The sequence below is a fragment of the Halichoerus grypus genome, chromosome 7, assembly GCF_964656455.1.
Source record: "Halichoerus grypus chromosome 7, mHalGry1.hap1.1, whole genome shotgun sequence".
In the NCBI taxonomy this organism is placed as follows: domain Eukaryota; kingdom Metazoa; phylum Chordata; class Mammalia; order Carnivora; family Phocidae; genus Halichoerus; species Halichoerus grypus.
This window is the reverse complement of record NC_135718.1, coordinates 72,013,942-72,040,597: the sequence shown is the minus strand read 5'-3', so window position 1 is coordinate 72,040,597 and position 26,656 is coordinate 72,013,942. Positions and strand designations below refer to the sequence as shown.

Sequence of the window (26,656 nt, the reverse complement as noted above, 5' to 3'; positions counted from 1 at the left end):
ATGTATTAGTGTAAGTTAGTGGTTATATATTAGCGTAAGTTAGAAATATGTAATTAACACTTCACATGGTTATTTCGAGAATTACTTGGGATGAGACTAAAGTGAGTAACTTAAAAATCTATATACACACACACACCTTAATACTGACTGGACCTAGACAGAGTCGAAATACTAATCTAATACGAATCCCAATCCCTAAGAAGAAAGGGTTTTAAGCGCTGTTATATAATGGCCACTAATTTTTTTTCCCTTTCTCTTGAACTTGTGAAAAGTGGAGTTCTGGGTTTTTATTTTCTTTCATCAACCTAGTAATAAACTAGCCCAAGAATATTATATGAAATGTTGCTTTGATTTCTTAACCAGTAATTAAACTTGTTACTGAAGTCCTTGGCAAACTGTGTCTCAAGCAGATTTCTACTTTTATTTCTGTTTTTTAATTTGAAAAAATATTCTCCCAGGAAAACTTGTGATTCTTAAATTAGTGTCATGCAGTAGAATGAAACAGTCCTTCAAAAAATCCCATTTAAAGGATATTTTCTGATAAAATATGGTAATTAAGTCACAAAGTATAAAGTTCAATAAGGGGAGAGAATATCATTGCATTCCCCTGGGGTTCAAGTTCATGCTATGGCTGTTGCCCATCTCACAAATCTTAAGCAAGCTGCATCTGTGCCCAGGAGGAAGGGGGTGGGAGAAATCCAGGGGTGCTGATCTGAGGCAGGCAGAATCTAGGATACCATGTGTATGAGGTGAATAAGGGGACTGGGTGAGTTATTACTGATTATTATTTTTTTTTTAATTTTTTTTTATTATTATTTTTTATTTTATTTTATTTATTTTTTTTTTTTTAAAGATTTTATTTATTTATTTGACAGAGAGAGACAGCGAGAGAGGGAACACAAGCAGGGGGAGTGGGAGAGGGAGAAGCAGGCTTCCCGCGGAGCAGGCAGCCCGATGCGGGGCTCAATCCCAGGACGCTGGGATCATGACCTGAGCCGAAGGCAGACGCTTAACGACTGAGCCACCCAGGCGCCCCTATTACTGATTATTTAAAAAAATATTTCTTTTGGGCATAGCACCAGGAAAACCTAATGGTTCTTTAAAATGTAAATTGTAGAAATCAGAGCTCTATTCTCCTATATCCAGAGACTGGATATTTCATGTTTAGCATATTCTGTGGTGCTTAGAATCTAGTTTTTCGTAAGTATAGTTTATTAAATACTTACTCCTTGATAATCTTGAGCATTTTTGCATATATTCCCAGTTAAACTTACATAAAGATGCTTTTGCCTGTATACACTGTCACTGTAGATGGAGAGTATATATGGTATAGAATTTTTTTGTGGGTATCCTATAGTGTGTATATTAGTGTCCATTATATTGTGTATAATTTACAGTATATATAAATTTGTATAACTTTAGTCTTTAACATAGAGTGCTCCTTTTGGTCTCCAGGTGTTTGTGTAAAGAGCCCTGGATTGGAGTGTAGGGGCATCTTGTTCTTGACCCAGCTCTGGCTGTGTGTGTGCATGACGTTGGACAAGCCTCTCAACCTCTTTATCTAAATATCTTGATTGGTGAAATAAGGGACATGGACTAGAGCAGTGTTCTCATACTTTTTTTATTACAATCTGTTGTAGTAGCTTTAACTTTACTTTGCGACCAGTACAAACATGGATATGTTTAACTGACATGTATTGGTCCTTACTATACATGTTGCTTTCTGGTATATGTTTATTTTTAAAGATTTATTTATTTATTTGAGAGAGAGTACGGGTGAGTGCGTGAGCAGGGGGAGGGACAGAGGGAGAGGGAGAGAGAGAGAATCTTAAGCACTCTCCCTGTTGAGTGGGGAGCCTGATTGCAGGGCTTGATCCCAGGACCCTGAGATTGTGACCTGAGCTGAAACCAAGAGCCAGATGCCCTGCTTTCTGATATTTTAAATTCTATTTTATTAAAAACACTGGTTATGATCCACTAAGGGTATTCCACAACTCACTCATGATTTGACTCACAAACAAGTGTGGGGGTTCCAGGCTGTTCCTATTTCAGGATTCTATGCTTATGTTTTACAACAGGTGTTTTTGTTTTGTTTTGTTTTGTTTTTTTTTAAAGATTTTATTGATTTATTTGACAGAGAGAGACACAGCGAGAGAGGGAACACAAGCAGCGGGAGTGGGAGAGGGAGAAGCAGGCTCCCCAGTGAGCAGAGAGCCCGACATGGGGCTCGATCCCAGGTGTTTTAAAATGTAGAGTGGTCAAGGGATCAAAAGGCGCAAATGTTGCTGTAACTGTGCTTTCTATAAACATGTTGTCTGGTATATCATAGGAGTGACCTGAACATTTACCTCATGTTTACTGTGCACAACGCAGGGATAGTTCTTTGTTCATTCAGGAGTCGAAATCTATTTTTTTTTTCTTAAGATTTTATTTATTTGGGGGTGAGAGAGAGAGAGGGAGAGAAAGAATGAGCAGGGGGAGGCGCAGAGGGAGAAGCAGGCTCCTTGCTGAACAGGGAGCCTGATGCGAGGCTTGATCCCAGGATCCTGAGATCATGACCCATGCCGAAGGCAGATGCTTAACCAACTGAGCCACCCAGGTGCCCCAAGGAGTCTTAATCTAATGGCCATGTAGTCTGTTCAAGTTTTCAAGAGAGTGGAGTGCTAGGCCCCGTGTCATCTGTGTGGCCTTGGACAAGTCTCTTTTGTTCCAACACACCTGAGGCTCAGGATATACTTCTAACAGCTGAGGTTCACTGGCAACGTTTTGGAACTAGAAGAATGAGAATGTTTGCAGTGCATAAGGAGAAGTTTTCTGTGTTATTCTGTGTAAATCTCAATTACTTGCTTTGGTACATAATGCATCTCCACACTCCTCTCCCTCCTCCACCCCAGTCCAGGCAAAAGCATACATACCTTTGGTCCAATTCCCGTCTTCCAAAGGGTCTCAAGTTCATCATCACATAAGCAGAAGGGCTTTCCCGGACTCCTGGACTAGGTTAGAGCCTCCAGCTAAAGGTTTCTGCAAGTACCCTTATAATAACTTCTGACACCAGCTACCCAGAGTTAGGCCAGACTTCATAGGTTAAGAGCACAGAGAGCACAGCTTCCTACAAGACTGCCTTCAGACCCCAGATAAAAATTTGGGGTGGGGGGGCTCCAGGTCACTCTCTCATAACCAGCTGGCTATTAGTTTGGGGGTTCCCACTACTCCTTCACGTTCAATAATTTATAAAGACAATTCAGGAGCATGTTACAACTTTTTTAAAAAAGTGCGTTCATTTATTTGAGAGAGCACAAGCAGTGGTGTGTGGGGGGGGGGGGGCGGGAAGGGCAGAGGGAGAGGGAGAAGCAAACTCCCCCACTGAGCAGGGAGCCTGACACAGGGCTTGATCCCAGGACCGAGATGGTGACCTGAGCTGAAGGCAGACACTTAACTGACTGAGCCACATAGACGCCCCTACACTTATCTTTTTAAGTTTTATTTATTTAAGTAATCTCTATACCCAACATGGGGTTGGAACTCACCACTGGGAGATCAAGTCGCATGTTCCTCTGACTGAGCCAGTCAGGTGCCCCAGGAACATGTTACACTTAGGATTACAATTTTATTATAGCAAAAAATAAAAACCAAACCAGCCATAGGGAAAGACACATAGGGAGAGGTCTGGGAGAGTCCCACACTTGAAGCTTCTGTTGTCCCCTCCCAGTGGAGTCAGAACACCTCACCGTCCTAGCACATGGCACATTGGTGTAGACACTACACAGAGTATTGCCAACCTGGGAGGCTCACCTGCTTCTGCATCCTGAATTTTTATTTGGGTTTCATTATGTAGGCCGTGAATCTCCAGCTCTCCTCCCCTCTAATTCCCTTCCTCCCCAGGGATATCACCTAGATCAAAGTCCCAACCCTCTAACCACAATGTTGGTCTTTCTGGCCTGGCCAGCCCCCATCACCAGGGGACTGCTTAGCATAATCTGTCAGGACTCACCATGAGTAAGAGCCATGGCTGTCACGCCTATCCCTCTCTAAGACTGGGGACAGAGGCAGCCACTTTTATTACACATCCTTGTATGTGCCTTCTCTTACCCCTCTCAATTTGTAAAGTTATTTTATGTCTGCTTTCTGACCAAGGTTTTGTCTTTTTATTTTTTTAAAGATTTTATTTATTTCAGCGAGAGCGAGCGAGCGCAAGCATGAGCAGGGGGGAGAAGCAGCAGAGGGAGAAGCAGACTCCCCACTGAGCAGGGAGCCCCATGCTGGTCTCCACCCCAGGACTCTGGGATCATGACCCCAGCGGAAGGCCCACTTGCTTAACCGACTGAGCCACCCACGTGGCCCTGTCTTTTAAATTCAAACTACCATACATTTCCAGTGACTGTAAGACAACTCATGTTTTCAGTTTTTTTCAATCTCTTTTATCCGTTTTTTTTCCAATATTCGCTCAGCTTAATTTTCTTCCACCCCTCATGAAACTATATTGTAATATTCTTTGACACTGAATCACTAGATTAGGGTACTTGCTGCACAGATTGTGAGCAATCTCAGTTCCATTCAAACAAGGCACAAGTTGCCTTTATTATACAAGAGTAGGAAGAAGCATTTGTCGTCAGCCCCTTCCATCTCTGTTTGACACAGCAGGAATGTCAGCTACCAAGTCTTTAGAGTATGTACACGACGGCCACGCACCACCTTCGCTACGTCACGCTCAGCGGCTTCTGAGGAAGGGCGAGATCCCCCGCAAATCCTGACACCAACGCACACCTCACCCCGAGGCGCCTGGGCGGCCGCGCCTAACCCCCTGCGCAGGCGCAGAAGCGGCGCGGGCTCCGCTGCTCAGGCACTGCCGCGGACGTGCCGGAGGACCTCGCGCTGCTGGGGCCGGAAGTGCGTGCGCTCGGCCTTTCCGCATCCCTCGCGGCGAGCGTCAGGGCGCAGTGGCGTGGTCCGCGCTGAGGGTTCACGGCCAACTGCTTCTTCGCCGGCCCCGACGCTGCCGCGCTCGCTCCTGCTCCTCGGTCGAGGGAAGATGGTGGGCCGGAACAGCGCCATCGCCGCCGGTGTCTGCGGGGCTCTTTTCATCGGGTACTGCATTTACTTCGACCGCAAGAGACGGAGTGACCCCAACTTCAAGAACAGGCTTCGAGAACGTGAGTGGGTCCCCTCGGCCCCGGGCCCGCAGCGTCCGTCCGCCTGTCCTTCGGCGCCGCGGCCGCCTCCGCGTGCCTGCTCCCCGCTGCCCACTCGCCGGGCCGTGGGGGGAGTCGGGGGTGCCCGGCAGAAAAAGGCGGCGGCGCCGGCTGCGCGCTCCCGGTGTCGCTCCCGGCTCTGGTGCCCTGCAGGATTCCCTCCATTTTGGAGGGACGATTTTTCCCATTTTGTCTTCCCCAACCGCTTGTCGTCTGAACGCACTCTCGTTTGTATTGTAATTTCGGTGTGTGTGTGTGGGGGGGGGGGCTCTTTTTGCCGTTCACCTTTTTAAACCTTTCTTCTTAACTCGAAGTCGTGTGTTTTGTCTTTTACGAATTTGTGCTTGAAACCAGATCCGTAAATCAACGGTATCGTTGCTGCATTCTTAAACCCTCTTGGTAGCTTCCCTGAAAATGCTTCCAAGATATGAATGAATGCTATAGAAATTGCAGGGGAGTCCAAAGGGCTGCGCTTCTCCTGTGGCTCAGTCTTATTTCATACCTGCGACATCTTTTAAGAGAGGTTCACATGAGGGAAATCATGTCACCAAAACCATTGTGGTTTTTGAATTTCGGAGGCCTTATTCGCAGCAGTGGAAGAGTAAATTTGTTGAGATAAGTAATTTTGTACCTGTCTAGATTGCTCAGTCAAAATAATGTTTAAAATTAAAATTGAGGGGCACCTGGGTGGCTTGTTTGGTTGAGCATCCGACTTGGTTTCAGCTCAGGTCATGATGTCAGGGTCGTGAGTTTGAGCCCCGCATGGGGCTCCCTGCTCAGCGGGGAGTCTGCTTCCCCCCCCCCCCGTTTGCCCCTCTCCCCACTTGTGCAATTTCTTTAGAATAAAGAAATCTTTAAAAAATAGCATTAAAATTGATACATAAGTTATTAAAGCCGGGACCTTACAAAGGCGTGATTATCTTTTTTTTTTTTTTTTTTTTTAAGATTTTATTTATTTCTTTGACAGAGAGAGGCACAGCGAGAGAGGGAACACAAGCAGGGGGAGTGGGAGAGGGAGAAGCAGGCTTCCCGCCGAGCAGGGAGCCCGATGTGGGGCTCGATCCCAGGACCCTGGGATCATGACCTGAGCCGAAGGCAGACGCTTGACGACTGAGCCACCCAGGCGCCTCCGAAGGCGTGATTATCTTAATGAATGCTTAGTATTTAATGAAGCAGTAGTAAATAATTTTAAGTGTTCAGGAGCCCCACGTGGCTAGTGACCTAGCCTCTTGGGGGTATAGGTATAAGATGACCTTATACGATCTAGAATATCACATGTAATTCTAGTTATTTTATGTTTTAGGAAGGAAGGTATACAGAGAATTTGTTTTATTTACAGTTAGATAGACTAATGGAAAGAATGCTATTTTGGATTCAGACACTCAGTTTTCCAGGCCCAGGTGAGTCACAGATTAGCTGCATAATTTTAGACTTTCTGAATCTTAATTTTCATAGCTCGTAAAATCAGGTAATGTCGCCTGCCTCTGGTTGTTTTTATGAAGACTGAGCTGTTTGAAGTGCCGACCACCATTCCTGACAGAGAGCTAGCCCCTCCATAAATGCTGGCTGTAAGCATAGCTAGAAATTCAGATCATTTTTTGGTAGTTTCAATAATAGCTGGAGGGGTGGTGGTGGTGGCATAGCTACAGAGCGCAGTGAAGAATGGATTAATCCTTTCTTCCTTTGGAAGCACTGCAATCTATTGTTAGAAATCTTGAGAAAACTAGTTTTTGGTTGAAGAAATCATAGAAGCTGTCATTTTAAACAAATTGAGAGATTATTTTCAAAATCCCTTTTCCGTCATCTTCAGTCCATGAATTTTTTTCTAACGTTAGCAGTGGCCTCATGATCTCAGTCGACAGGCTTGAATGATGAACTGAGTAACCCTGGGTGAGCGACTTAAAGCTTTAGTTTTCCTCTTTTTTTTTTTTTTTAAAGATTTTATTTATTTTTGACAGAAAGAGAGACAGCGAGAGAGGAAACACAAGCAGGGGGAGTGGGAGAGGGAGAAGCAGGCTTCCCGCGGAGCAGAGAGCCCGATGAGGGGCTCGATCCCAGGACCCTGGGATCATGACCTGAGCCAAAGGCAGACGCTTAACAATTGAGCCACCCAGGCGCCCCTCGTTTCCCTCTTTTGTAAAATGGTGTAATACATAGGGAGTTTAGTATAAAGTCCCTGACACATGGTAATTGATGGATGCTATAGATTATTTATGAATATAATTATTATTTGACCTTGTCTTTAGGAAGTAAAATTTGTATTCAGAGTAATTCTGCAATCTGTAAGTTCATGTTTTATGTGTATTTTTGAAAGTAGACAAAGTCTGTTTTAACTTGTTAGGTTTACACAGTAGCACTTGGGACTGATTTCTAGTAAATACTGAGTCAAGGTTTAATTTTGCTCATTGAATGTTTAACTCCATGATTTTTCAGTCTGTTACCATCTTTCACTTTATTACAGAGATAGTATAATATACTGATAAGGTAACAAGTAAATTGTCTTATGAAACTAAAGCTAGAATTTTAATCTTATGCTAGAAATTTAAAGCAACTAATCAGTCTTAAAATTTGGTAATTGTATCAAACATTCAAAAATGATCACTCTCCACCCACCACATTAAAAAAAAAAACTCTAAGATTGGATAATAATGGAAACTAAGTTTCTCTCTATTGGGTTTCATCATTATTGTCATTTTCCATAGATCTGGTTTAGCAAACTGTATTTCTCTGTTTATTCCACAAACTTGCCATGTTCATTTCTGAGGTGCCTTTTATTTTTATGGGAATGTCTTCACTTCTGTTAGAAGGTAGCAGAGGGATAGTGAAGTATTTCCCAAACTGAGAAGGCACTTTGAGACTGGAAAATGAAGCAGGTGACTCCATACAGTTTACAGTTTTATATAGCGTAATTTACTGACGGGGGAGTGGGCAGATGACGATCCAGCTGCACAGTTACTCTCCACAAAGTCCAGACCTTGGTCCACATTTCTAGAGTGAGGGCACTAGCAGAAGAGCATTGTTGCAGGATCAAAGGATTTGCACGCAAGCACCTAAATGACAGCTAACCTTTTATTAGCTATTGTGGCACTACCTGTGCATCAGGAAGGAGAGAGACTGTTATCTCTCACAGATTCATGGGAGGCCAAAGAAAGCCTCCCCCAGTCGTGGCCTTGGGCCTCTCTAAGATACTTACAGGAATCTCCAAGGGACCTGGAACATACAGCCCCAAGAGAGGTCATCCAGCGCAGCGCGCAGGAACAAGGTGGAAGGCCAAAGACAGAGTCAGTATTGTCCACATTCTTACAGCTTCTCTACAGCGTGCGGTGGCAATACAGAATTATGTTTGAGGGCACATGTTCTGAAATTCGGCTACTTGGCTTTGAATTGCCCCTCTACCACTTATTAGTTGTGACCTTGGTAAATGTTCTCGTCTGTAAAATGGAGATCATGATAGTACTTGTTTTAGTGTTACTGTGATGATGAAGTAAGCAAATTAATAACCTTTAGAATAGTGTCTGACCCCGTAGCATCTAAAACTTACTGGGTGCTTAATCTTTTTTTTTTTTTTTTTTTAAGATTTTATTTATTTGTTTGACAGAGACCGCGAGAGAGGGAATACAAACGGAGGGGGAGTGGGAGGGAGAAGCAGGCTTCCCGCAGAGCAGGGAGCCTGATGCGGGGCTCAATTCCAGGACCCTGGGACCATGACCTGAGCCGAAGGCAGATGCTTAGCGACTGAGCCACCCAGGCGCCCCACTGGGTGCTTAATCTTAACATCTCAGTGTTCCTTTATCTTCATGTCTGCTGCTTCTGTGAAGTCGTCCATGTCCAGAGTCTTAGTAGTCTCCTTCTGGCACTAGTGAAATTCAGTAATTAGTTAACCTAGTATGGTAGCATTCATTATTTTCTGCCTAAGAACGGCCAAATGAAAACCTTAAACAAATTGAGGGTAGAATGTTATGGTTCTGTTTCCCTACAGTTAGTTGCCCGAAGATGAACACCTAGGAAAGGTAGTTTGTTAGAAAAATAGGCAGTCTTCAAGTCTATGTATAAGATCAGCTTATTTAATGTATTTTTTTGTGGTTGAAACTGCTAAAATTGTATTTAAGCCTTAGAGTTGTAGCACTTTAGGTGTTTTGGGGGTTGGAGTTGGCAAGAGGTATGGGTGTGGTTAAACCCAGTTTGTTAGGGTAGATAAGTTTCCTGGACCACAGTAAATTAACCCATCTCACTGCAGTTAGGCAAACAGGTCACTGTCTCTAGTCATGCATTGATTGAGACTTGAGTTTGTAGAACACTTTAAGGTTTTCAGAGGACATTTGCTTGTTTTATGAAGCTTTTTGTTTCTCACAGTGGTGGTTAAACGTGCCTTATCTTTAGAGCGCTTAAGAGATTTATTTGTCAGAGATCACCCAGGTAATAAGTATTAGAGCCTTAACGTTTTTAGCTATGCCACAGTCTCTGTGTTCCTGGTACGTTTTAGTGACTTGGGAAACTTTAGATATTTAGCATAGCACAACTCCTTAGCCGAGTTGCTGGTAGTGAACTATCTCAATACCAGATACTTGCTTAAGTAGTTCATTACCAACTCCTCATACGGTACATTATAAATCAGACACTGTTAAAAAATACTTTACATGCATTAACTCATTTAATCTTCACAACAGCTCTGTGAAGCATGTATCATTCTTAGGCCAGTTTTACATAAGAGGAAAGTGAGGTACAGGTTACTCTAACTTGCCCAAGGTCACACTGACACTAAGAAGAGCTGGGATATAAAACAAGCTTGAGCTTCCCCTGTGCTAACACCCTTTCAAATGGAGTATATCATTAAATAGCAATTTATTTTTTACTTTTTGAAAAGTTTTTAAAGATTTTATTTATTTGAGAAAGAGAAGAGCTCAGCCTGTGGGAGGGGGGAGGAGCCGGAGGTGGAGGGAAAGGGACAAACCGACTGCACTGAGTGCAGAGCCCAACGCAGGCCATCCCATGACCCTGAGATCATGCCCTGAGCCAAAACCAAGAGTCAGAAGCTTAACTGAGCCACCCAGGAGCCCCTATAGCAATTTAAAATATTGTTAGTGTCCTTTATTGATTTGGCTTAAGGGTTTTAAGATTTTAAACATCACTTACTTTTGAGATATGTAGTGTTGCTTTTTCGAATCAAAAACAAGACAAAAAACTAAACAGTTTACAGAGTGTAGCCAGAGGGTTTTTTTCTTAACCAGCCAGCAGTAGTTAAGAATTTTGCAGTGCATTTTTAAAAAAATTTTTAAAAAAAATTTTTAAAGACTTTGTTTATTTGACAGAGACACAACACAGTGAGAGAGGGAACACAAGAAGGGGGGAGTGGGAGAGGGAGAAGCAGGCTTCCCACAGAACAGGGAGCCGGACGCGGGGCTCATCCCAGGACCCTGGGATCATGACCTGAGCGGAAGGCAAGACACTTAACGACTGAGCCACCCAGGTGCCCCTGCGGTGCATTTCTGAGTACTGTCTTCCTACCCCCTTTTTTCTCATTTAGGAATGTCAGATAGCTTTCAACTTTCAGTAAAGATTGAATCTGTTATATTTCAGTAATAAAACTTCCTAACAGCTGTGGTTTAATTCTTGCTTGTGTTTCATGTCCTGTGTAGCTGGGGGTGGGGGCGGGGCTTGCTGTGCTTATGGCAATTAATCACCTGTTAGAATTGTCTCCATCTTCAAAATTGCTGATCTTGGTGCCCCAGAGGGAAGGAAAAAGCTCTTGCCCAGAAATGTCATATTGTCCATAGCTCATTGACCAGAACTCAGACCCTGACAAATCACAAGGAGACAAGAGAATAGGAGAGCCCTACTCTGGGATGTTTTACAAATAGAATGAATGACTGCCACAGCAGTTTGACTTCTTTTGATTCCCATTTTAATAATGGTAAAATGAAAATACTCCATTTCTTGCAGGAAGAAAGAAACAAAAGCTTGCCAAGGAGAGAGCTGGACTTTGCAAGGTAATCTGTTTTTTTGTTTATATTGTATTTATATATGTTACAGAAATAACGATTTTAAAACCTACTTCAAGTGTGTTTTGAGAAAGCTAGTTGATACCAGGCATTGATTTTCTATTTTAAAATACAGGTTTTTTTTTTTTTTTTTGGAATAGTTAATTCAGTTCAACTGCAGATTGTCTGGTCCATCATTATTTCCCCCTTCTTGGCCCAAATAGCACACAGCTTATTACATGAGCAATATTTAAGGGGAAATAAGCTGATAGTCTCCAGAAGACAATTCTGCCAAACGGTTCAAGCTTTCTCACTCAGCTGCTTCAAAATAATACAATAAAACATTAATTTAATTTTCCTTCCTTCAGCTTCTTTTAAAAGAACCACATGCTATTTGTTTCAAAAGTTATATAGGATTATTCATACCCACTGATCCAGAATCCTACCACATGGCAAATTTTTTACCTTGATATTATATGTACAGGTAGATAAAAATCTTTTTTTTTCTTTTCATAGATCCTGTGTTCATGATTATTTTTAATGACTACATAGGTTTTTCTGCTTGATAAAAAAAATGTTCTGTGACATGTGTAAGTAAAGTAAGTAAATGTTAATCATTGCACATATAGCTTTTCTTTTTTATTAAAATTAGTTCCATTGTCTGGATTCCCAGGACTTGGACTACAGGATCAGTATTGGTTCTTTTTTTTTTTTTTTTATTCATTTGAGACAGAGAGATACAGAGAGAGAGAGAGCATGAGCAGGGAGAGAGGCAGAGGGAGAGGGAGAAGCAGACTCCCCGCTGAGCCAGGAGCCCGATGTGGGGCTCGATCCCAGGACCCTGAGATCATGACCCGAGCCGAAGGCAGACGCTTAACCATCTGAGCCACAGGTGACCCAGTATTGGTTCTTTTTAAAGTAAGTTGAGGCAAAGAAAAATTAAATCAGAAAATGTTACATTTTGTTATTTTGAAACAATCAGGTAATTAATTAACACAGCTAAGTGACTGGACACAGTAATAGTGAAACTAAGAGTCAACCACTTTGTTCTCTTATGTCTAAACTACCTTTCTGAAATACATGTTCGTAGTGTTTCAGTAGCCTTTTTTTTCTAAGGACCTGGGAAGGTAGATACAGACATGCATCAGTGTGTATTTTTAGATTCAAGAATAATCAAATTCTTGCCTGTGCTGGGATAGTTGATGACAGATGCCTCTACTTTCAGAAATTTAAATTTTTGCATCTGCGTTGGTAATGAGAGTGTATATAATATTAATCAGGAACCAAAAACTTCCATTAATAGAAGTCTAGGTTTTTTAAAAGAATAGGATTTTTTAATAGTAGGTTTATGTTTTTTAATAAGTCATATAGCTGATGGCATTATATATTACCATAGTCTGGTAATATGTAACAAACTATGAAACAAAAACAAGAAATGCAAACCTACTTAAATAAAGCTGCTTTGTAATAGCAAAAAAATTTAGAAGTAGTTCATGTACAACAAATAGATCATGATTAAGCAATCCTATTTCTCAATGGAATATTCTATTACCACTTAAAAATAATCTTTTAGATGCAGTAAAATCTATACAAAATATACTGGATCAGAAGAAAGTTGATTACAGTTACATAAAAATATAAAAATGGTAATCAAAATAGTATAAATAGTAAAGTGCCTATTTTATGATAGAGAATTGTATTCTTCATTTTTTACTTTAGGTTTGATGTACAGCCTTCTGAGAACTGTTCTAGTATCAGTTTGATCAATAAGTATTTTTTTCTTATATTCATTTAAATGTAGATACTAAACTAATGCTTTTAAGTATTGAAGAGTAGATTTCTTTTTATCATTTTTTATAATGAGTTAGTTTTTTGTTGTTTTGTTTTTAGTGGCATGATCTTCTGTGTATTGGTTATGTCCCCAGCATAATTTTGGTATCAGTTATTAAATACTGTATTTCCAAACAGTTACCTGACCTTAAAGATGCTGAAGCTGTTCAGAAATTCTTCCTTGAAGAAATACAGCTTGGTGAAGAGTTGCTAGCCCAAGGTAAGTCATTAAAAGATGAGGAAATTAGAATTCTTCACAGTAACTATAAATTTATGGTGATAGGGGGCTTTTTTTGGTGTAGTGTAGCAGCTTTTAAAAAAGTTACTCCAAATATTTCAAGACAAGTCATTTACTAGTGGGAAAATTATTTTATTTAAGACTGGCTCTAGGGGCACCTGGGTGGCTCAGTCGGTTAAGCATCTGACTCTTGATTTTGGCTCAGGTCATGACTTCGGGGTCCTGAGGTGGATCCTTGCCTCGGTCTCTCTCTGCAATATGTAAATAGTAACTGAAGGAGTGTGATCTAGGCATATACTACTACTTCATCTAATCTTCAGGTCTTTTCTAATATTTATAGGAAGGAATGGCTAATACAAGTCCCAGAGAAGGTTAATTTACCTGTCAGGGTCACACAGTGAGTTCATGGTGCTTGATTTCAGGACCAGCCAGTGATCTGAATCTGATCTAGAGTTTAGGCTTTGTGCTTTACATATTCAATTAAGGATTAAGGTTCTTTTTTTAAAACATTACTATTAATGAAGTTAAAATGATGAAACTGATATATTTGAGAACTATAATTCAGTAATTTAGTCTTAAATGTATTTATAAATTTTTAGTGACAAATGAGCTTTTATTTATTTTTAAAGATTTTTATTTATTTGACAGAAAGAGAGATAGAACACACAAGCAGGGGGAGCGATCAGGGCAGAGGGAGAGGGAGAAGCAGGCTCCCCGCCGAGCAAGGAGTCTGATGCGGGGCTCAATCCCAGGACCCTGAGATCATGACCTATGCCATAGGCAGACGTTCAATGGACTGAACCACCCAGGCGCCCCAGCTTTTACTTATTTTTAAAAGATTTATTTATTGAGACAGTGTGTGCGCGCAGGGGACTCTGGGGGTAGGAGAAGGGGCAGAAGGAGAGGGAGAGAAAAAGTCTTAAAGCAGGCTCCACGCCCCAATGCAGAGCCGTCAGGCTCCATCCCAGGACCCTGAGACCATGACCAGAGCTGAAGTCGAGTCTGATGCTTAACTGACTGCACCACCCAAATTAGCTTTTATTTCAAAAGTATATTTTTATGTAACTTTGAAGTATTTGCTATCATTAATAAAAACGATACTAGGTGTCAAATTTTCTTATGCTCATTGCTGTATCATAGATTTAGATAGTATTGAAATACATGATGTAGGTCATTTGTGGTTTTTTATTTGTTTTTATGGAAAGGATTAAAGGTTTGAGGTGGTGGTGACATGTTACTTTTTGTCTTGTCTCCCCCTTCCCAGTAATTTCTTGCTTTGCTTTTTTCTTTAGGAAACAGTTATCTTATTTGGATGGCATAGTAGGCTGATAATATTTATAAATAAAAATGGAAATGCCTTACTAGAAAACAATTTTGGCCTTTTTACCCCATAACAATAAGAAACCTGAGGTTTATAATGATTTTTTTTTTTTTTTTAAGATTTTATTTATTTGACGGAGACACAGCAAGAGAGGGAACACAAGCAGGGGGAGTGGGAGAGGGAGAAGCAGGCTTCCCGCAGAGCAGGGAGCCCGATGTGGGGCTCGATCCCAGGACTCTGGGATCATGACCTGAGCCGAAGGCAGCCGCTTAACGACTGAGCCACCCAGGTGCCCCAGAAACCTGAGGTTTAATCATGGGGTAATAGTAAAGCACTTAAATCTTCATAGACCACGATCGTTTGAGAGACTCTGTTACTTTAATATTTAAAAAGAAAGCTGCATATATAGGGATATGTGTCGAAGATATAGGTTGTAGTATTTCATTTCATGCAAACATTCTCAAAATATTTTGTTTATGCTCATAAATAAAGAGGTCTATTTGATACTATCAAAATATTCTTTCAAAATAGAAACACTTTTAATTAATTTATTTTAAGATTTTACTTATTTATTTGGGAGAGAGGGAGAGCGAGCAGGGCATAGGGAGAGGGAGAAGCAGACTTCTTGCTGAGCAGGGAGCCCGATGTGGGGCTTGATCCCAGGACCCCAGGATCGTGACCTGAGCCGAAGGCAGATGCCTAACTGACTGAGCCACCCAGGCACCCCAAGAATCACTATTTTAAATTATTTTACTCACAGTCGAACATATTAGAAAAAAGTACACTCATAATAACTTCTGTTTGGATTGTCTTGGAGATCTGTGCATTGTGGCCATCTGTTGACTTGAGCTGTCAGCTCCAGATTGAGAAGGACAATAACTCGTGGCTGGGAGGAAGGTCAGGGAAGGATAGGCAAGAGTTACTCTTTTTCCCAAGCTCACGTTCCACACTTTAGCTCAGCACTGTCCAGAGGGTTACTTAACTCTGTCAAGCTGCCTTTCTTGTGGAAACTACCAACCGAACCTGAGGTGGTTAGATTTAGGGAAAAAGTCAACATCAGAGTAAGTCATGTGAAAGCATGAGTGATTTAGGCAGTGAACTTCGTTGGTTGGTGGTCTCCTCCATCTGGGGGTCTTCCATAAGCATAATTCTTTTTTTTTTTTTTTTTTAAGATTCTTTTATTTATTTATCTGACAGAGAGAGACACAGTGAGAGCAGGAACCACAAGCAGGAGGAGTGGGAGAGGGAGAAGCAGGCTTCCCGCTGAGCAGGAAGCCCGATGCGGGGCTCGATCCCAGGACTCTGTGATCACGACCTGAGACGAAGGCAGACGCTTAACAACTGAGCCACCCAGGCGCCCCATAAGCATAATTCTTTTAACTGAGCCAGATCTCATCTCAGGATGATGTGAACGGGCCCAAGTCTGCAGGTGCAGAGAGGAAACTGCATTGAGTTGCTGTGGTGGTTCATTAACTGTTGCCAGTGTGTTTAGAAATGTTAGGTGGTGTCTTGGGATCCTGTGTTCTACACATAACAATCCAGAAGCAGCTCTGTTTCCATTTAATAATCAGAATTAATATCCCCAGGCAACAGTGTTGTAATCCCTTATATTGCCTGTAAATTCAGTGGTATGAGGATTCAGTGGCCAAGTGGCATCTTAATTTCCAGGTCATTGGAGCCATCGTGTCCCCCCAATGGAGGTCCAAGCCCATGCAGAAAGAACTAAGTCTTTTGTATTTTCCATTTTTAATGCTTTGTAGAGTTCTGCTTTCTTCAGTTTGAATACCTCAGTCCTTAGATTTTCTCAAGTGAAATGTTACAGCAAGCAATGCCTCTTCTTCATGTACCATTCTTCAGTCCCTTATATGGTCACGTTCTTATTCAGGGTTGGAAGATTTGTCCATTGTAGGATAAATTAAAAGAAAATCCTACCACTCAGAGATAATCGCTATTTTGTTACCTGCTTCTTGCCACTTCGTTAGTATGACTTTTTCCTACTAGCATCACTTTCTTAAAAAGATTTTTTTTTTTTTTTTGAATTTGCATGTGATAACATTCAAAATAGTATAAGGGATTAATCTAAAGTGAATTTGGGCCTCCTTTCCACCTCAGTCCCCAGTTTTCCAGTTCTTTTCAGAAAAGTAGTGTTCCATAGTTAGCAGTTTCTTTCTTTTTTTAAGATTTTATATATTTGACACAGAATGAGAGTGTGCGCGAGCAGAAGCAGGGGGAGTGGCAGGCAGAGGGAGAAGCAGGCTCCCCGATGAGCAGAGAGCCCTATGTGGGACTTGATTTAGGACCGTGAGATCATGACCTGAGCGGAAGTCAGACACTTAATTGATTAAGCCACCCAAGCACCCCATTATTAGCAATTTCTTACATAATCTTTCAGAAATATTCCAAGCTTATAAATAGTAATATACTTGGACATTTCTGCACTTTAATTTCTCCCTTTTTGTATGTGTTTTGAAGACACTTTCATATCAGTACCTGTGATCTAATCCGTTTTTATTAATGCTCTCATAATATTCAGTTCTATGAATGTACTGTAGATTATTTCCAAGTTTTTACTTGTGTGATGTTTTTGGTCAGTATCGCTTGGAGATACAGTGAAGGCTTTAGAGTTGAATTTTTGACAAAGGCAAAGGCTTTTCAGGTCACATGTTATTTTTACGTAAATCTTTCAGGTGAATATGAGAAAGGTGTAGACCATCTGACAAATGCAATTGCTGTGTGTGGACAGCCACAGCAGTTGCTCCAGGTGTTACAGCAAACTCTTCCACCACCTGTGTTCCAGATGCTTCTGACCAAGCTTCCAACAATTAGTCAGGTAAGGATTTGAAACGTTAAAAAAGTGAGTAGAATCTGAGAATTCAATGTTTTAGGGACATTGACATTTAAAAATTAGTCTAGTGAACATGATGAAATTATGAAACCCATTCATTCCTTGGAATCAAAGTAGAATTGGAGATAGCAGTGCTTGAAATTTTTCTTTCCTAAGAATATTGGAGTGAGTGAGCATAAGATCTAGTCATTGTGCCCTACGTGTGGATCAGGATACGTACGTCTCATAGTATGAAATCTCAGGTATTCAAATACCAAATTTGAATAAGATAAGATATTCAAATACCAAAATTCAGGCCACTCTCAGCTACTTTCTGAAACTAGCTTTCTATCGACTCTTGTGAGCCCATGCATTCAGTTACGTGGCCTGGCATAGGGGGCCAAGATGTCATAGCCTGAAATTAGATCATAAAGGATTGTGGATACCCTCTGACCTCACTTGTCTAAAGGCCCCAGTGCCTCTGCTTCTGCCAAGGTGGGCTTTGAGCTTGGAGTTATTTGACTACATCTCCAATCTATATTGAACACAACACCATTTGTATAAAAGAATATATATAACTTAAGAATTCATTAAAGTGCATTTTGTTCATTTTTAATTTTTTCCAAGGAACTGAAATGAATCTATTTTTTGTAATAGTTTGTTTATTCGTGTGTTAATTTCCACAGTTGGTGTGATTTAAAATTGGTTATTTCTTTTTTTTTTTTTAAGGTTTTTAAAAATTTATTTATTTGAGAGACAGAGAGCATGAAAAGGGGGGAGGGTCAGAGGGAGAAGCAGACTACCCACCAAGTAGGGAGCCCGATGTGGGACTGGATCCCAGGACTCCAGGATCATGACCTGAGCCGAAGGCAGTAGCTTAACCAACTGAGCCACCCAGGCGCCCCTATAATTGGTTAATTCTTCAAACTGATCTTTACTCAGATTGGAAAGGGACTGGAGAGAAAATAAAGGCCCCAAAAGATTTAAGGGAAAGAGTTGATAAAACTAAAGATTTGGTCTTAATCCTTCTTACTTAGACTAATATGGTTCCTGGTCTATCTAAATCAGAATCTTCTGTTTAATATTATATGCTCTTGGAAAGGCAGCATAGCATAGTGCTTTTGGAAGATGGACCTGAGGGTGTGAGGTCTTTTGAAATGTGGATGAGCTCAGGATGAAACCTGAACTCCACTTTATAAAAATGGCCTCCTTTACTCAGTTAACTCATGTTATCTGGAAATATTTTCAAATGCTAATTTCGGAATTACTGTATTCCTTCTTGTATGATGACTGAGCATTTTCAAACCAGAAAGGGAAATGTTAGGAGCATAGAATGACCAGTAAAGTGTTAATCAGTATTCTTAGTTTATATGGGAGTGAAAAGATACCTTGAATTTTTTTGGTTTTAGTTACATAATTGATTAACATGTAAAACAGTATAATGTATCTCTCCTTGGATTTTGAAATGCGACTAACAGTAGTGTGATCGTTATTTTCTTTGATAACAGTGTTTAGAAGTGTTAAATATTGAAATCTCAGAATGGGTAAACTTTAGCAAGATCTGATTCTTTGTATACAAAGGACATTTTTTTTCCCTTAAAAAATTTTTTTTAATTGAAGTATGTTGACACACAATTTTATATTAGTTTCAGGTGTACAACTTACTGATTTGACAAGTCTGTACATTATGGTCTGCTCACCACAAGTGTTGATACTATCTGTCTGACCATACAGTGGTACTACATGATCATTGACTATATTCCTTATGCTGTACTTTTTATCCCCATAACTTTTTATCCTTGCATAACTGGAAGCCTGGACTTCTCACTCCCCTTCACTCATTTTGCCCCCACCCACTTCCTTCTGGCAACCACCAGTTTGGTGGTATGGGTCTCTCTCTCCTTTTTTTGTTTGTTCATTTGTTGGTTTTTAGATTCCACATATAAGTGAAATCAGATGGTGTTTATCTTAGTGAAATAACACTTATCATAATATCCTCTAGGTCCATCCATGTTGCAAATAGCAAGATCTCATTCTTTTTTTTTTTTTTTTTTTTTTAAAGATTTTTATTTATTTATTTGACAGAGAGAGACACAGTGAGAGAGGGAACACAAGCAGGGGGAATGGGAGAGGGAGAAGCAGGCTTTCCGCAGAGCAGGGAGCCTGGTGCGGGGCTTGATCCCAGGACCCTGGGATCATGACCTGAGCCGAAGGCAGACACTTAACGACTGAGCCACCCAGGCGCCCCCGCAAGATCTCATTCTTTATGGCTGAATAATAGTCCATTGTATATGTTTACCACTTCTTTATCCGTTCATCCATTGATGGACACTAATGTTGCTTCCATATCTTGGCTGCAGTAAACCTAGAGGTGCATACATCTTTCTGAATTTCTTTTCTTTTTTTTTAAGATTGTATTTATTGGAGAGAGAGCACTAGAGGGAGAGAGAGCGAGTGAGCAGGCATGACTGGGGGGCAAAGAGAGAGGGAAAAGCACGTGCAGGGAGTGATACAGACATGGGACTTGATCCCAGGAACCTGGGATCATGACCTGAGCTGAAGGCAGACTTTTAACCGACTGAGCCACGCGGGTGCCCCGTATTTTCAATTTTCTTTGGGTAAATAACCAGCAGTGGAATTACTGGATCATACGGTATTCCTATTTTTTAATTTTTTGAGGAACCTTCCTGCTGTTTTCCACAGTGGCTGCACCAGTTTGCATTCCCACCAACAGTGCATGAGTGTTCGTTTTTCGCCACATCCTCGCCAACACTTGTTATTTCTTGTCTTTATGATTCTGGGCATTCTGACATGTGTGAGGCGATTATCTCATTGTGCTTTGATTTGCATTTCCTTGATGATTAATGGTGTTGAGCATCTTCGCATGTGTCTGTTGGGAAAATGTCTATTTAGGTCCTTTGCCCATTTTTAATTGGATTATTAGGTTTTTTTCCTCGTGTTGAGTTGTATGAGTTCTTTATATATTTTGGATGTTAACCCCTTATTAGATACATCATTTACAGATGTCCTCCAATTCATTAGGTTGCTTTTTCATTTTGTTGGTTTGCTTTGCCATGTAAAAGCTTTCTATTTTGGTGTAGTCCCAATAGTTTATTTTTGCTTTTGTTTCCCTTGCCTGAGGAGACATACCTAGAAAAATGTTGTTAAGGCCAGTGTCCAAGAAGATTACTGCCTATGTCTTCTAGTTTTATGGTGTCAGGTCTCATGTTTAGGTCTTTAATCCAGTTTGAGTTTATTTTTGTGCATGGTGTAAGGAAGTGGTCCTCTTTCATTCTTTTGCATGTAGCTATACGGTTTTCCCAACACCATTTATTGAAGAGACTGTCTTTTTCCATTGGATATTCTTGCCTCCTACAAAGGACTTTTAAAAATTAAATTTTTTTTTTCTTTTTCAGAGAATTGTAAGTGCTCAGAGCTTGGCTGAAGATGATGTGGAATGAGAAAATGTCAACATAATCTCAATTAAAAATATTTTTAAAATCTTAAGTCGGAAGATGAGCAGCTCTGGGGGAAAAGGGGCAAATAGGCTTGTTATGGACTGTCCTACACTGAAATCTACCAGAGTTAATTTTTACTTTGTGTGGATCCATTCATCTGTTTTATTTATTTTTCCCAGTGAAAAGTGTATTTTGATAGAAAGCTTTTCATTTTATAAATACACTATGAGTTACAAAATATCATGGATTTATTTTATTCCTAAAACGTGCAATTAAAGTGTGTACATATAAAATCACATTACTTAGGTTGAAAATTACTCAGTGCTTAGTTTTGAAAGATAGGCAGAAAAAGTATAGGAGAAAGCTGAAGAATGCACGTTTTTTTTTAAGCTAGTACATTTGCTCTACATAAAAGAATTGGATGGAAACTATCAAAACTGAGCATTAAAATCTTTTGAGAGATTACTTTTTTCCATTTAATCTCTTAAATATGTGAGATGTGCTGCTGTGTTGTATTAATTCACTCCCTCCCTGTGTATTTGTCTTGAAATGTTTAGTTTTAAATCGGTGGGCTTAATGTGTTCTGGATATTTATCTCCTTGTATTTTAGATGTATGTAGTTGCAAATAGCACCAGGAATTAGATCTATGTACATCCTTAATCTAGCCATGTGAGCTTCACCAATTATTGTCTGCCCTCTTTTCTCACTTAAAAAATGAGGGAATTGGTCTGCTAATTCAGAGAAGTGTCCCTTTCAGCTTTTGGTTCTGTATAGCATCTTCAAATCCACCTTCTGAGGGATATGTTTGTTTGGACAACCAGGCCTTGCATTTTTTATACTCTGAAGTTTGCATGCTTGCCTGACTTAGTATTCTGAATTGATCCCCTGCCCTCTTTTTTTTTTTTTTTTTTTTAAAGACCTAACTTGTGTTGATTTTCACTGAAATCATACGGTTCTGTCATTACTCTTGTAAATCTGAAACTTAACCTTTGGGGTAACAGATGATAAGCTTGTAAAATGTTTGTTCCCTTTTGCTTTTATCTTCAGTGTATCTCCTTAATCCTCTTTCAATCTGATTCATTTATCTTGTTATGGTGAGAATAAGGTATAACCTTGTGGCTGAAGACTTGCAAAGAATGGAGGTGTTCTCAAAATAGTGACATGTTATCTGCAGTCACAGATTGAACATTAGGTCTGAGAATAAAGATCCTTGATACTTACTTGTCATCTGTTGAACTGAGTAACAGTTTCTCCTTGTACACATTGCCTTTATTCTGTCTCAAAATCTGGAGCGATCCCGAAGACTTTTCCTGTCTGCTTATATATTTTACTTAATTTACTTATAAATTTTCCTTAACCTTAATCTTGGGTTTTTGTTGTGGTTGGGATATAGAGGAAAGAGTTTGGAGTATGATTCTAAGTTTTTGCTTCTGGATAGCTGCATAGCCTTTGGCAGGTTACGTTACATCTCTGAACTTACCCCTGGTCTCATCTATAAAATTAGAACATCAGACTACGTAACTCAGACATTTAAGGATTCTTCCTCGTGTAACTTCCAGGTTTGTGATCCTGCACTCTTGAAACAGTATTTTTTTTTTTTTTTTTTTTTTTTTTTTTGATGGCACCCTGCCTACTCTTGTCTGGGGATAGGGAGGCAACTAGTGCAAACATGCTGGTTAGTCATTTTTACTCATAGATCCCCAATCCAAAGCAGTGTAGTGGTCATTGGTCACACAGCTAGGAAACAGTCTTTTCGTCCTGTACTCGCCCTAGTCAGAGGGGAGTATTCAGACCAGGGGCATTCAGAATATAGAGAGGAAAGAGCAAGGGGCAGATAGCTTGGCATGGAAGGAATGGACCCCCCAGAGAACCTAAGGACGAGCTGGAGGAGTGAGCAGTCAACTTAGTTTTGGGAGAGGGTATGAATGCTATAGGCCCTTGAGAATTGTAGTATAGTCCAAGCTTCGTATCACTGGGTTTTCTGAAAAGTAATCAGCTTTGATCTAATGCTTGTTGAAAAGGCTGTGCTATCTTCCCAGTGGAGCTGATAATGTGGTCATTTTCTTACTTAAATGACAGCTTTTGTGCTTTATTTTTTAATATTTTATTTATTTGACAGAGAAACACAAGAGAGGGAACACAAGCAGGAGGAGGGGCAGAGGGAGGAGTAGGCTTCCCGCTGAGCAGGGAGCCTGATGCGGGGCTCGATCCGGATCCCAGGACCCTGTGATCATGACCTGAGTCGAAGGCAGACGCTTAACGACTGAGCCACCCAGGCGCCCCAGCTTTTGTGCTTTAAAATTAGGTGCCACTTCTGAAAGGTGGTAGTTTGGTTTAAAAAAAAAAAAAAAAGCCCAAACAAGGTTTTCCCCCAGGCGCATAATTGCTCAACAGGGTTACCTATCTAAAAAGTTTTACATGGTATGGAACCAGGAAGTAGGCATGATGTTGGCCAAATGGTGCTCAACCCAAGATTTAATTAAGAGTGATGACAGCCTGAATGTGCCCATGTGCTAATGTTGCATGCTTGTATAAAGTCTTTGGAGATGGAAACAGGTATTAGTGCACGTTGGTGTGCTTCCCTGGGAAGGAGCTATTTGATTCCACAATTTGTACTTAAGGTGAAAGTGCACTTAAAACGGGCTTACCTGGCAGTGTCCGTGCTGTCTTGTTAATAACTAGAATTTACATTCACATTGAATTTATGTACATAAAATCTAGTACAGTGGGTATAGTAGGCAGTTAGCAAATGTTTGAGTCCTCTTACCCCTCCAAAAGGTGATTTTTTTTTTTTTTTACCATCTTTCTGCTTGCTTTTCTGACCTTGTTGAACCAACTTAACAGACCAGAGTATTAATGAAATACTACACAAAGTTTTGAGAAAATTAGTATACCATGCAGATGTTACACAAAATTTTCTTCCTTGTAACATAAAAAAAAAATGCAGTTTTATTATTGCTTGTGCCTCAACTTGTTTAAGTAAATATTAAAGGGCTTGGAGAAAATTTTCGTTCGGTGTATATTTGCAGAAGTGAATTCTCAATTTGATTCACAGTGGTGGTACCTGTTTCTCGGTTAATATCTGTTGGAGAATGTTGATAGTTGTGCAGCTTCCCCAGGAGAAAGCACATTTGCTTTTGACTTGAGAAGATTCACAGCTCCCAGGTGAAGAACCCGTGCTTTCCTGTCAGGCGAGGATTCTGTGTAATAGTGGGTTCCCAACTGGAACAGGTTCCTGGAAGGAGTGTTAACACCGCTGGGCGGTAGATCTGAGCCAGGAGCATATTATTAGTATTTTTTTAAATCAAAATATATTTATTTTAAAGATTTTATTTATTTATTTGACAGAGACACAGAGAGAGCAGGAACACAAGCAGGGGGGTAGTGGGAGAGGGAGAAGCAGGCTTCCTGCTGCTGAGTGGGGAGCCCGATGTGGGGCTTGATCCCAGGACCCTGGGATCATGACCTGAGCTGAAGGCAGACGCTTAACAACTGAGCCACCCAGGCAACCCTAATTAAAATATATTTTTTTAAAGATTTATTTATTTTTGGAGAGAGAGCGTGAGCAGGGGAGGGGGCAGAGGCAGAGAATCTCAAGCTGACTCTATGCCCAACACGGGGCTCAATCTCACAACTCTGAGATCATGACCTGAGCCCAAATCAAGAGTCGGATGTTTAGCCAACTAAGCCACCCAGGACCCCCAAATTATTTTTACTTTCTTTTAAGTGAACCCTACCCCCCAGTGTGGGGCTCTACCTCAGGACCCCGAGATCAAGAGTCACATGCTCCACCAACTGAGCCAGCCAGGTGCCCCATGTTAGTGTTTCTAACAAGTCTCCAGGTTTTGGTGGTGCCACTGGTCTGGGGCCCTGCTGTGAATGTGGCACAGGAACACTCAGTGGTGGTATGGAAAACATAAACAGGAAATGTTTCTTATAGCAGCCATGTTAATGTCACAGGTGTGATGTACTTCAGCATTCTGTAAAAATGAGATGTGTAGGGGCGTCTGGGTGGCTCAGATGGTTAAGCGTCTGCCTTCAGCTCAGGTCATGATCTCCAGGTCCTGGGATCGAGCCCTGTGGCAGGCTCCCAGGTCAGTGGGGAGCCTGCTTCTCCCTTTCCCTCTGTCCCTCCCTCTGCTTGTGCTCTCTGTCTCTGTCTCTCTCAAATGAATAAATAAAATCTTTAAAAAAAAAATTGAGATGTGTAATTTAAAAAGCCAGCTAACCGGTGGTAGAATGTGATTATTAAGAACACCTGGTACTCGGGGCGCCTGGGTGGCTCAGTTGGTTAAGCGACTGCCTTCGGCTCGGGGCATGATCCTGGAGTCCCGGGATCGAGTCCTGCATCGGGCTCCCTGCTCAGCGGGGGGTCTGCTTCTCCCTCTGACCTTCTTCCCTCTCGTGCTGTCTCTCATTCTCTCTCTCAAATAAATAAATAAAATCTTTTAAAAAAAAAAAAAGGACACCTGGTACTCATTCTAATGCTCTGAAGCATAAAGACCATCAGTTATCAGACTTTATGTTCAAGACAGGCCAGTCTATTTAAATGTGTCTTAGGATTTTTTTCTGTAAACAGCCCATCAACTAGACACATCAGTTAAACAGAAAATACATTCCCTAAGCATTTTGGTTGTGTTTTAAAATTCTTATTTCATATTTGTGTTTTGGGGCGAACCAAATAGATTCAGGGTCTTCAGCACATTTTATATATGTAATTTTTTTTAAGATTTTTTTTATTTATTTGACAGACACAGTGAGAGAGGGAACACAAGCAGGGGGAGTGGGAGAGGGAGAAGCAGGCTTCCTGCGAGCAGGGAGCCCGATGGCGGGGCTCGATCCCAGGACCCCAGGATCACGACCTGAGCCAAAGGCAGACGCTTAAGGACTGAGCCACTCAGGCGCCCCTTTTTCCTTCACTTTTAACGGCTAGATACAACTGTGTTCTAGAAACAGTCCAGGAGGCATTGCAGAGGTGTTAAATCCTTTTTTAATTTACACTGCTATTGATAGAGGAGTCAAATACTCTGTAGTCATAGGGGTATAGAAGTTATGGGTGGGGGAATGGTGGGAGAAGAAATGGTTTGAGAGAGGCTGTGGTTAAGCTGGAGCTTGATCTGAAAAAGATGGACCTGGTGTTGAGCAGTACCTCCATGTGGAATGTGCCCGCATGTGATCTGCTCGTTCAGGGAAAACAACCGGATCCCACTGGAACTTCACTGAGATCTTAAATCCATGTCGCCCTGCCTTTCCTTTGTTGCCTAAGGAAGTAGATGAGACTGAACCGAGCTGGCCTTTTTAGTTTGTACCTCGGTAGAGTGGGTAAGTTTGAAGTTCTAAAACCAGAACCTATCTCCGTTGACCCAGAGTAGCACGCAAGACGAGTCCCTGGACAGGTTAAACAGCTTCGTTCATGACCTCTGGACAGTGTTCACATTGTGCATATACTTGCTCACCCTACTCAGCACTTGAAGAGGACAACTTTGTGGTCTTAGAGACTGTTTCATAAACCAGTTACATCAATTACCATTTTTATAGAGCCCTATGCTAGTTTTCAAAAGCTTCCTCTGTAGTTAGGACTCTGGTAGCAAGTATAGAAACCCAACTTGGGTTAGCATTAGTGGCATTGTTAGCTCCTCAGGAAGGGTAGATCTAGCCTCTCAGGTTAGAACGAGCACCCCAAACCAGGACGGCTCCCTCTCTACCTCTGCACCTCATTGTGCTTTTTGATGTTCACTAACACACACAAAGGAGGACGGAAACACTTCTGGGCTCTAGAATGGATTCAGTTCGCTCCTTACAGTCTACAGGAGTCGT

At 41.1% G+C, this 26,656-nt stretch overlaps 1 protein-coding gene and 1 non-coding gene across 2 annotated transcripts; both read left to right on the top strand.

Annotated features, from left to right (window-relative positions):
• Positions 1 to 4,869: 4,869 nt before the first annotated feature.
• On the top strand, positions 4,870 to 22,059 carry TOMM20 (translocase of outer mitochondrial membrane 20). Its single transcript, XM_036108676.2, has 5 exons — positions 4,870 to 5,150; positions 11,130 to 11,176; positions 13,136 to 13,217; positions 17,244 to 17,386; positions 20,797 to 22,059. The coding sequence occupies exons 1-5, from the start codon at positions 5,030 to 5,032 to the stop codon at positions 20,839 to 20,841; spliced, it is 438 nt and encodes a 145-aa protein (XP_035964569.1). The 5' UTR covers positions 4,870 to 5,029; the 3' UTR covers positions 20,842 to 22,059.
• On the top strand, positions 5,568 to 5,702 carry LOC118546047 (small nucleolar RNA SNORA14). The gene has a single exon (XR_004922395.1). It is a non-coding gene; the product is annotated as a small nucleolar RNA SNORA14 (small nucleolar RNA).
• Positions 22,060 to 26,656: the final 4,597 nt, after the last annotated feature.